We start from the raw sequence: 12,432 nt of genomic DNA, 5'->3' as shown, positions 1-12,432 counted from the left end.
CCGAATCGTAATCGTAATCGAATCGTTAGGTGCCCAAAGATTCCCAGCTCTAATAATAACACTATTAATTAAATAGATAATAACCAAATAACCCTTTCTGGGTTCTTCACAGAAAAAGCCAGGAAATAAATAACTCAAGTAAAAAAAAAAAATTTAAATAAAAAATTGTTCAAGGGACCAAATGTGGAGGCGGGCCATAGTTTGGGCCCCCTGGCCTACGCGATCAGCTTAGGACAGCTCATCTTTTCTTTTTTTAATTGAAAAATTGGTGGACTGAAGGCATGAAGTTTAAAGCACGAAGTAGCAAGGGATCACTGTATCTGAACATATTGTACATTTTTCCATGAATTATCGTATCGTATCCTCATGAAATTGGTGATTCACCCTTCTAATAAATAGGCTACTATCGTGGACGTTTCAATTTAAATCAGTTGTTCAATTAAAAAGTAAGTAATTATATAGATTCACGCCACACAAATGAAACACTTACTGGTTTGGTTTTTACCTAATATCTTTTTTTTCATTAAAGCATTTAACAATGCCCGCATTTTAAGAAATTCAAATATTACATAAGAAACAACCAAGTGATTTTAATAAGCAAATAAATTTACCCTCTGAAAAGTAGAGTTTAATGAAACTATGCTGTAATATGTGTTTCTCCTTTTGAACTAATCAATTAAAATCAGTACAACTTTGGTGATAACACAATTCATTTTCTAAGAATTATCATTAACACACATTCTGTACATGTGAACAGTATTTGTCTGTTTTGGGGTATGGAAGACCATTTATCATAGTGATGACAAGCCATTTAACAGCCTGTAAACATTTCTCTACAGTTCACTGACATGTAGTTAAAATCATACCCATACATGTAAACACTGTCTGAAGTCAATAAATCTAAAAGTGGCTTCACTGACTTCTTGATCTTTTTATTTGCACCCCTCTTGTTTTCTTTCTCTCTAGTCGATGGATAACTGCCGGCAGCAGTGTGGGAATCAAGGGAAACGGCGCTCCAGTTTCTCCAGCAGTGATTCTGACAAAACAAAGTCATTAAACTCCCTCAAACGAACAGGTAAATCTTTCTTGGTGAGATTTACAAATTAATCAAAGTTAGTAGAAGCACCGAAAACCAATTTTCTACAGATTCTATTTAACTCATTGGCTGCATTGACGGTGATAGATGACCAGCCTATTTGAACTGGGATGTTAGTGCCTCTTTAAAGGGAACCTCAGACTTGTAGGCTCTAATAAGCCATAATTGTTCTCTTTTACTAAAATATGTTATTAAAAACAAATAAAATATTGCCATTAATTTAAAAATCTATAATATTTAGTACATGTTTTGACCTACAGAGGGCGCCATGTTTTATGGACGCTCAAGGTGATGACGTAGATTGTCACTGTCACTCGACGAATACTACTGGTTTACTGCAATTCCTTCTATGTGGCGAGACGTCCAACACATGCGCTCATCGGTTAATAGCGGCGAGTACTTACTATTTGTGTTTTTTTGAGTCTTTTATTACCTTTTCATTGCGTCAAAATACTTTTTACATGTGTTTCCCTCTCATATTTTTAAGCATAGTGTTTTCTTGTGGTAGCTTAAAAGCAGATTGATGACCACATTAATCACATAGCATATTTCAAATTGAAAGGGTTTAACAAATAACATGTTTATGTCGCTAGAGTCATACTCTGCAAGCCCTGCAGCGTAACCATGTGACGTCACCGCCCTGCGACGTCAACAACAATGGCGACCTACTAGTTAAACTAATTTTACAAATTGTATAAAAACAAAAAAATCAAGAGGGGTTTCAATTTGTGCTGCAAACGATTAATCGATAAACTCAAGTAATTTGGTTAGAAAAAAGATTCAAATTAAATTTTGCTTCTTCGAGTATTCTTTTAATTTAGGTGGCGTTGAAATGGTTTGTTTTGAAAGTGTTTGCATTTTTGTTTTATTGATTTGGGTGGATACCCTTGAGTGGCAACAGTGAATATAACATTTCACATGGCTGAATCCAGCTGCTCCCTGTTAAGACCAAGTTGTGTTTGAGCTAATGTCTTTTTAAATGCATTCGTAATTTAGTTTATAGGTATATTTAGCCGTTTTGTGGGAATATGTGTTTGAACTAGGGATGTCAAACGATAAAAATTTTTAATTGAGTTAATTACAGCTTAAAAATGAATTAATCGTAATTAATCGCAATTATTCGCAATTCAAACCATCTATAAAATATGCCATATTTTTCTGTAAATTATTGTTGGAATGGTAAGATAAGACACAAGATGGATATATACATTCAACATACGATACATAAGTACTGTATTTCTTTATTATAACAATAAATCAACAAGATGGCATAGAAAGACTTGTAGTTCTTAAAAGATAAATGTTAGTACAAGTTTTATATTTTATTTTTATTTAAATTTTATATTAAAACCCCTCTTAATGTTTTTGTTTTAATAAAATTTGTAAAATTTTCAATCAAAAAATAAACTAGTAGCCCGCCATTGTTGATGTCAATAATTACTTACACAATGCTCATGGGTGCTGAAGCCTACAAAATCAGCCGCACCCAAGCGCCAGCAGAGGGCGGCAAAACTCTGAAAAACACAACAAGTATACCTTTCACTGTGCTGACATTTTAATCTGTTTGAGCGGGGCATTTGTGCGTTAATTGCGTCAAATATTTTAACGGGATTAATTTAAAAAATTAATTACCGCTCGTTAACGCGATAATTTTGACAGCCCTAGTTTGAACCATTTGTTAAGAGTATAGTGGAAAAAAAAACATTGAATCTTATAGCATTTAAGCTTGCGGACTTTTGGTAGGTAATTACCCGATGGTTCTTTTGTTTTACTTAGATCCTCATTTATTTTATTTTTTTTATACCGTATGAGGCTCAGCTCAGGTATTTGAATTTTTTATGTTCCATATGCGATTACTCGATTATTCGAACTAACTAGTTCATCAATTAATCGACTACAAAAATAATTGATAGCTGCAACCCAAGTTTCAATATCAAATTATTTTACTCATAATAATGTTTATCTTTTAAGGACTAAAAGTCTTTCTATCCGTGGATCCCTTTAACATTTTTCAAAGTTTTCTGTGTAATGTACCCTAAAGTTGCCACACTTCATCTCTCTGACAACTCTTGCTGTCTTTGAATATGTTTTATACAGATGCTACATCTTAATCCTCCTGACCGCAGGAATTCCATATACATAACGCTCCTCTGATAGTAATAAAAATCAAACATGAGCTTCCATATGGCTCAAAATACTGTCTTGCTTTGCATGTCTTTGTGTCCCTTGGCTGCCCTCCCACAAAAAAATGAGCATCCTGGGTTTAGCTAGTTGATATTGGTGTTGTCCTCACATTCTCTCTCAGGCCTGAGCCTTGACATTGTGATCTATGAAAGAAGGAGCGATCACGCTTTGAAACTGACAGCTTCAGGATGTAACATGAGATTTACTAGACACATTAGATTTGCCGACTCGCCTCATGACCTTTACTCCTCCTGCACCAGGTTGTGTGTCTGTATGTCACATTACTTGTTCAGCTTATCACTGAGGTTGAGTTGGACATATTGCTTATTGTTAGAGATTTTTGTTTTTCTTAATTAGTCATTAATCTGTGATATAAGTGTTAAATAAATTGACTCAAAATGCTTTCACATTCCTTCTCAGATTCTAACCAGTATGCAAGGTATGGTAAAACGCGAGCGGAGGAGGATGCCAAGCGTTATCTGAAAGAAAAAGAAGACTTAGAAAGAGAGAAGGATGAAATTCGGAATACGCTCTCAAACCTCCGACGGGAGAAGAAAGAGCTGAAGGAACAGCTGCAAACAGCTTGTGGTAAGATTCAATGAAAAAAACATTAATGGTCATCGTATCCTAAAACTCCCCAGGCTTTGCTTGAACTTTCATCTAGGAATCCTGCAAAGCTTGCATGTCAAATGAGTCTGCTATGTCTGACCCAGCAGTCTGACCTCCTCTAGCTCTAGATTATTTTTGAGTGGGAACAACAATTGCTTGCAGGGATGAACAAAAACATCAACATGGCATTATAGACTATTCTGATGGTTTTCAAGTAAAATTTGGAACATCCTATTTTCAAAATCTGACAATATTAAAGGGCAGCTGAAGAGTTTTTCGGATTTCGGTGTAATTTTGCGAATATAAACTTCGTCAAAACAACCGTGTCATTTTTAACATGTACAGTGCCTTGCAAAAGTATTCGGCCCCCTTGAACCTTGCAACCTTTCGCCACATTTCAGGCTTCAAACATAAAGGTATAAAATTTTAATTTTTTGTCAAGAATCAACAACAAGTGGGACACAATTGTGAAGTGGAACAAAATTTATTGGATAATTTAAACTTTTTTAACAAATAAAAAACTGAAAAGTGGGGCGTGCAATATTATTCGGCCCCCTTGCGTTAATACTTTGTAGCGCCACCTTTTGCTCCAATTACAGCTGCAAGTCGCTTGGGGTATGTTTCTATCAGTTTTGCACATGAGAGACTGACATTCTTGCCCATTCTTCCTTGCAAAACAGCTCGAGCTCAGTGAGGTTGGATGGAGAGTGTTTGTGAACAGCAGTCTTCAGCTCTTTCCACAGATTCTCGATTGGATTCAGGTCTGGACTTTGACTTGCCATTCTAACACCTGGATACGTTTATATTTGAACCATTCCATTGTAGATTTGGCTTTATGTTTTGGATCATTGTCCTGTTGGAAGACAAATCTCCGTCCCGGTCTCAGGTCTTGTGCAGATACCAACAGGTTTTCTTCCAGAATGTTCCTGTATTTGGCTGCATCCATCTTCCTGTCAATTTTAACCATCTTCCCTGTCCCTGCTGAAGAAAAGCAGGCCCAAACCATGATGCTGCCACCACCATGTTTGACAGTGGGGATGGTGTGTTCAGGGTGATGAGCTGTGTTGCTTTTACGCCAAACATATCGTTTTGCATTGTGGCCAAAAAGTTCAATTTTGGTTTCATCTGACCAGAGCACCTTCTTCCACATGTTTGGTGTGTCTCCCAGGTGGCTTGTGGCAACTTTAAACGAGACTTTTTATGGATATCTTTGAGAAATGGCTTTCTTCTTGCCACTCTTCCATAAAGGCCAGAATTGTGCAGTGTACGACTGATTGTTGTCCTATGGACAGACTCTCCCACCTCAGCTGTAGATCTCTGCAGTTCATCCAGAGTGATCATGGGCCTCTTGGCTGCATCTCTGATCAGTTTTCTCCTTGTTTGAGAAGAAAGTTTGGAAGGACGGCCGGGTCTTGGTAGATTTGCAGTGGTCTGATGCTCCTTCCATTTCAATATGATGGCTTGCACAGTGCTCCTTGAGATGTTTAAAGCTTGGGAAATCTTTTTATATCCAAATCTGGCTTTAAACTTTTCCACAACAGTATCTCGGACCTGCCTGGTGTGTTCCTTGGTTTTCATAATGCTCTCTGCACTTTAAACAGAACCCTGAGACTATCACAGAGCAGGTGCATTTATACGGAGACTTGATTAAACATAGGTGGATTCTATTTATCATCATCGGTCATTTAGGACAACATTGGATCATTCAGAGATCCTCACTGAACTTCTGGAGTGAGTTTGCTGCACTAAAAGTAAAGGGGCCGAATAATATTGCACGCCCCACTTTTCAGTTTTTTATTTGTTAAAAAAGTTTAAATTATCCAATAAATGTTGTTCCACTTCACGATTGTGTCCCACTTATTGTTGATTCTTGACAAAAAAATTAAATTTCATATCTTTATGTTTGAAGCCTGAAATGTGGCGAAAGGTTGCAAGATTCAAGGGGGCCGAATACTTTTGCAAGGCACTGTAACTGCAAGGATAATTTGCATTTTTTAGGGCTGTCAAACGATTAAAATTTATAATCGAGTTAATCACTGCTTAAAAATTAATTAATCGTAATTAATCAAAATTCAAACCATCTATAAAATATGCCATATTTTTCTGTAAATTATTGTTGGAATGGAAAGATAAGACACAAGACGGATATATACATTCAACATACCGTACATAAGTACTGTATTTGTTTATTATAACAATAAACCAACAAGATGGCATTAACATTATTAACATTCTGTTAAAGCGATCCATGGATAGAAAGACTTTTAGTTCTTAAGAGATAAATTTTAGTACAAGTTATAGAAATTTTATATTTAAACCCCTCTTACTGTTTTCGTTTTAATAAAGTTTGTAAAATTTTCAATCAAAAAATAAACTAGTAGCTCGCCATTGTAGATGTCAGTAATAATTATGGTGCTGAAACACATAAAATCAGTCGCACCCAAGCACCAGCAGAGGGCGGCAAAACACCAAAAAACACAAGTAACAAGTGGAAATGACACTTTGCTGTCATTTTAATTTGTTTGAGCGGGGCATGTGCGTTAAATGCGTCAAATATTTTAACGTGATTAATTACAAAAATTACCGTAATTTCCCGAATGTAACGCACACTTTTTTTCCCCAAAATCAACTTGTAAACTCATGGTGCGCATTATAAACGGGTACAGGGATGGTGACAAAAATATAAATATATTATATATATATATAAAGAACGCTTTTTTTTTTTTTATTGACACGGCCATGTTGTGTTGAAGAAACGTATGCGGCGATCCGTTGCCGACCATTACGGTACGTGACGTCACCACTTTGTTTCGGTCGTGGCGAGCTAGGGAAGGAGTCTGAGGCGGAGTATCAAACAGCGGAGCTAATCCGCGTTGCTTTATTGACATTTAGGCTGCAACAAAATACGGTAGCAATGTCTATCTCACATGCAACCCGCGGAATATAACTGTCTTTCTGGCTGTTCCCTCAACAAAATACCTCGCCCCGGGAACTATACAACTTGCCAACATAAGTTCCACCGGTGAATTCTGTTAACTCGCTACACGCTAATACTTCCTTCTGACTGATCAAATGATTTTGTCTGTGTTAATTCTGCTTTTTTCATTCTTCATAAAGCACAGAATTTAGTTTCTTGAATTCATTTGAGTCAACGTTTATTGCAGCTCCGCAACTCGGACCGTAACAAACATAACACAACACAGACTTTCTGTGTCCGTCAACTATATCTGTCCCTCGGGAAACTCAAATCCAAATAACAATAGTTCCTATTGTTACATTCTAGTCAACAGCGATGTGCTGTTCTGATTTCCGACTTAAATCACCACTTTTTTCTCTCAAATATTTTGTTATAATCATTTGTTTCAGATGTACTGTAATTATTTTCTGCATAAAAATTAATTTGGTGTTCAAAAAGCCTGTTTTCAAGCTTGAGCCTTGAAAAAGAGGGGGTCGTCTTATAATCAGGGCCGTCTTATATTCGGGCCAATACGGTAATAATCTATTACTAATTTCACACATAAGTCGCTCCAGAGTATAAGTCGCACGCCCAGGCAAACTATGAAAAAAAAACTGTGACTTATTGTCAGAAAAATACATTTAAAAAAAAAAAAAAAAAAATACATTTTTTAATTACTTGATAACTTGTATTTGCTTGTAGGTTCCGAGTTAGCCAGTGGAGGGAGCCAGGTGGTCGTAGTTCATTTTGAACGTGTTGATAAACCACAAACACAGAGTTGACATACCTCATCTCATTTTGTTTCCAATATATGGTCTCAAATAACAGTCATTGAATCTATTGTTAATATTTTGAAATAAAGAGTAAAATTACTTGTTCATTGATAGCGTCTTGAAGCTATTGAATAAAAATGGGGGGGGGGGGGTGCACTCAGCTGATAGATATATAAAAGTGTAGTTGGCAGCACAACAGATGAATGGTGTGCTTGTTTTCCCTCATGTCAAGTGTGCATGACATACTGTATATTGTTGTTATGTAACTTAAGTGTATGTTTGTTCGGGCAGAGAAGAGAGGTCTCCTCATTAACCAGCGTGTGTCCCAGCTGGAAGAGGCCTGTCGTGTGAAGGAAGCAGCACGAGTGGACCTGGAGCTGCGACTGTCCCACGTCAAAGAAAACATCAAGAAAAGTCTGGCAGGTGGAGCACTGGGAGCACCCGTGGAGCGTATCCCTCCTGTCACGGTATTTTAAATGGAGGAGAGTTCATCTTAACTTACTCTTCCCCTCTCATAAATACTGTATGCATTTTTGTTAATTTTTCATAGGGGTCCAGAAAGAAGACACAAAATATCTACAGTGAGAGTTTACCAGTAAACTGTGCTTCTGAGATGCGCAAGAGGCCTCCTTCTGTGTATGCTTCAACTTCAGGAACTGTCATGCAGAAGGCAAAGGTAAGAGCTCCATTGAAAATTGTTTTCAAATAACATAAAATAATGATCAGACAAGTAATGCAATTCTCAACTAGCAGCAGTGTTGTCAGTTACTGTAATCTGATTACTTTCTTTCAGTCACGAGCAATCTAGCGCGTTCATTTTTCCAAACCAGTAATCCTATATTAAAGTTAGTTTCCTTCGTGTCTGTGCGTTACTATTTTGTTATTGCCTTGTAATGTATGTAGAATAAAGAATATTGTAGTCATGTACGAAGAACATTTCAAATAGAAAAGGTTAGAAAGGTTCCCATCTTCTCACTACGTGTTCGTTTACATGGTAACCTCTCATAGCTTCCTGTTTTGGTCTCGCGTCACACGCGCTAAGTGTTTTGGGACTTGAGAAAGGCGTGAGGAATGCAGTGTGCATTTGAGCCGAGTGCAGCCACCAGTTCAGATTTGTGAGGGAATGTTGATCTGTGTGCGTCCATGAATGAACATGAGTATTTTTTCCTTCATTTTGGAGGGTTCAAGTGCTAGGTTGTAGCCGCTACATGCCTGGCTGTTTCGTAACTTTGCCGTTGCAGCGACTGTTAGTCATTGCTCCGTCAGCAAGCATTTTTTAAATCATATTCATGTTGCACATTTATGGCGTGAGGTGACGTGTTCGTTTAGCATCTTTGGCATGTGTTGAAATTGTAAAGCGCTTAGTTGCAGCCACATTTTGTGGCCAAATTGACCGAGTGTGTGTACGCCGTACTTCCAGGTTGTGCGCGCGCATTCGCGCCCGCCCCTACGTTGGTGTTTCTTGCACTGTGCAAGTCATTACATTGGCACTGATATGCTGTTAAACCCTAACACGAAGTTTAGAATTTTTGACATTAGGCTAAAAGACCATACGACAGGAGAAAAGAAGTCTTAAATAGCGTTATTATGTGAATTAGAATCATATTTTGAGACGATTCGACTATATACAACAATTTAGCAAAGCGCAGATGACGAGAAATGTGTCTTTTAATCTGCCGGTTAGCCACGCCTACCATTATAGGGCTCTAGCGTCCCCAAAAGGTGGATGACGTCAGCGGGAGACTGGGCTCATCGGTTTTACTATTCAGCCCATTGGGGGGGAATTATTCAGAACGAGGAAAACGCGACAAAGAGAGCCGCAAAATGTCATTGTTTCAGTCTCTCTACTCCAATATTTTTACAGGATATTCTTTTTATCCGAGTATTTTTCCAAAATAGCTAAATAAATGGCTTGAGAAGGACCAGTCAGCCCGTCGAGGGGGAAGTATTCACAACGAGGAAAACGCGACGAAGAGAGCTGCAAAATGTCATTGTTTATGTCTCTTTACTTCAATATTTTTACAGGATATTCTTTTTATCCAAGTATTTTCCCCAATTGCTAAATAAATGGCATGGTCATGAGAAATAAGTCTTGTGCTAAATGGATTATGAAATAATAAAAATGCGCTTATTCAGGACGACATGGCAAAATTACTCCATAATGGTCAAAACTGTCGACTTCACCTTTACTGTCGCACCTCCCGAACGATATTTTATGACACCTAAATCGGACATATGTCATTTCCCTTCCCGGGCTTCGGAGAATGTAAACAAACCAAGAGGCGTGACACCTAGCCGACATGCTAACCCGAACCGAGTGATGTTTCAAAGTCTTCGAAGCGGAAAATCACACATAACTAGCCCTCATTATTTTACATGACGACTGGGTTGTCGATTGTCTTCCCGGACCGGCAAACCGCCCGGAGGAGAGCAATTTATAGCTAGTTCCCCGGAGGAGGGCGGCTGCAGTTGTTGTGCAGCTAATGTGCATGAGGAGAGCTTTTTACATGCCCATCAATGATCAAACGTAAATAGTCCTTTATTTAAAGAAAGTTTGTAGTGTTTGCTTTGTAATCGCTGTATTCGTGTTTGACATAATACAAAACAAGATGTTTACTCATTTCCTCGTAAGTCCAATGGTCCCACAGTAGTAGGGCTTGTTTTGGCCAATATCCACGGTGAATGGGAACCTTTTGAAACTCCAAAAAGGCGCATACTCCTCTCCCTCATAAAGCAAGATTTTTCTGCAGCCGTTTGACTGGCGTGATGCGAAAAATAAATGTATTAATCGGCAAAATCAGCTGAATCTTTAGTCCTCATACACAACAGTACGGCTGTAGAGTGAAGAGGACGCCTTCAACCGTACACGTCACAGCGCCCTCCTCCTCAATGCAAGACCGAAGCCAGAAGTCACTCATTTTCATGGCGCGGGATTCAAAAAACTAAATAAGATAGCGATTGCTTCCACACACATCCAAGCGGTCCATATCATTCAGGAGCATAAAATACCGCGTGTTATGAAATAAACATGCGTTTTCGTGTCACATACACTTTAATCTTCGAGTTAGCGGGGGTTTAATTAGTCGGTGGAGTTGATTTCAACAAGTTCCATTCAGTTTGTCAGTTATTTTTTAGTTTCAGGGCTCCGGAGTGGCTCAGCTAGCATGAGTCAGCGGTGGTTAAAATGAACTCCATCGAGTAAATAAACCCTTGCTAACTCGAAGATTAAGCCTTATGTGAAAAATTCTGATCTTCCCCTTTAAATTCAGTTATCGGAAAGTCAATTGCGATGACATTGATCTGTTTTCATTCTTATGTAGAGGCTTCAAAGAGAGACAAATTGGTGAAAAGTAACCGATAAATTACTTTTAAAGTAATTAAGTTACTTTGATAATTAAGTAATCAGCAAAGTAAGTAGATTACTTTTTTGAGGCGAAATCAGTAAATAAAATACTTTTTCAAGTAATCTGTGACAACACTGACTAGTAGGCATTATTTTAACATTATGCTTGATAGGTACAGTATGTTGTACATTTCAAATTGTTAATATCTGAGTATTAAATGCATATTTTTTGCCACTGAGTGATATAATTGAATCAACTGTTGTGTACTTTGCATTTTATACAGTTTTACTTCGTATCATTTCAATGTGTCCTTCTTATGTTTTTGCAGGAATGGGAATCCAAGAAAGGAACTTAAATGCATTGTTGTGAGAAGGAAGTACTTCAAATTAAATCTAACAAATGGATGCAAAAGTTGCAGATAAGTTACCACCTGCTTTTTGGAGCAAGATATCCCAATGGGCAATGTTGTAATGAAAGTAAACAGCCGCTAGGTGGAGGTACTTCATCTGCAAAGTTCTTATCCTCCAAGTACTTGACGTTACAGAAATCCAAAGTGTCAATTACAAATTGTCTGCCTTAATGCAGAAATCAGAATGGTAAGCACAGATAAAGTATTTAGGGTATCTGAACGTTGGAAAGCAGTGTGAATGAATGTCAATGTAAAATTGTGTTGGGTCAAGCGTTGCATTCAGAGTTAATGTTTTTTATTGGAGTAAAACATCCTTGTGAATGTGATGTACGTATTGTGATAAGATGACAGGAGGTCGATAAAGCCGCAGTGTGCCTTTTGATTACTGTTTTGCTATTTTTTTTTTCTTGACTTCTGTTTACTGCATCCGTTGAGTATAGTCCAGGTCCCTGTTAAAATAAGACATACCCTTCTGCCATCTTTTAAAGAGTGTCATTTTCTAGTTGTGCTTTTAGTTCCAGTTCTAAACATATCATAAATGAACTGTAGATGGGCAAGTGAGCTATTCATCAGAAAATGCAAAGATTTACCACAATCCAGTCCAAGTGGGAGGCTCTCACCTTTTTCATTTGCCTGTAAAACCTATCGTTGGTTGACTTTTGCACTTTACGATTCTCTCACCTGGGTGTCTAAATAAATATGGATTTTTATTTAAAGCCATGTAATTTGTATTAATAACATTCCAATGCTGATCCAATTTAATAAATATATCACATTTTAAATGTATTTGTTTTTGTTTAACCACTGTTACTGTATTTCCACCTTTATCATTGTTCACATTCCTCCCTGTTCATGACATTAAATGTGCAGCATGAATGATGAATGAGTAATAAGGATTATGTTAACAGAATGAGAATTCATTCAGCAATTGTTCTAGCTGAAATTATAATAGCCTCAATTTTCCAAAACAAAACAGCACACCAGCTTTTCCTGCATCACTGTTTTATTGTTCTAATATTACATGCTGTGAAGCCAATTACAGAATATGATCTTGTACAGTG

At 37.5% G+C, this 12,432-nt stretch overlaps 1 protein-coding gene across 7 annotated transcripts in view; it reads left to right on the top strand.

Moving 5' to 3' along the window:
- Positions 1-12,232, top strand: part of afap1l1a (actin filament associated protein 1-like 1a) — a 58,449-nt gene extending 46,217 nt beyond the window's left edge. For 6 of the 7 annotated variants that reach the window (XM_057850381.1, XM_057850379.1, XM_057850377.1 and 3 more), the window contains 5 exons: positions 967-1,075; positions 3,701-3,868; positions 7,910-8,085; positions 8,169-8,294; positions 11,291-12,232. In XM_057850381.1, coding sequence (XP_057706364.1) covers positions 967-1,075; positions 3,701-3,868; positions 7,910-8,085; positions 8,169-8,294; positions 11,291-11,317 — 606 coding nt within the window. In that variant the 3' untranslated portion in view covers positions 11,318-12,232. The remainder of the gene's footprint in view (positions 1-966; positions 1,076-3,700; positions 3,869-7,909; positions 8,086-8,168; positions 8,295-11,290) is intronic. The other variant, XM_057850378.1, reaches the window with a different exon arrangement.
- The last annotated feature ends 200 nt before the right edge of the window (positions 12,233-12,432 follow it).

The sequence above is a fragment of the Corythoichthys intestinalis genome, chromosome 11 (genome assembly GCF_030265065.1).
Source record: "Corythoichthys intestinalis isolate RoL2023-P3 chromosome 11, ASM3026506v1, whole genome shotgun sequence".
In the NCBI taxonomy this organism is placed as follows: Eukaryota; Metazoa; Chordata; class Actinopteri; order Syngnathiformes; family Syngnathidae; genus Corythoichthys; species Corythoichthys intestinalis.
This window is presented reverse-complemented; position numbering and strand designations above follow the sequence as displayed.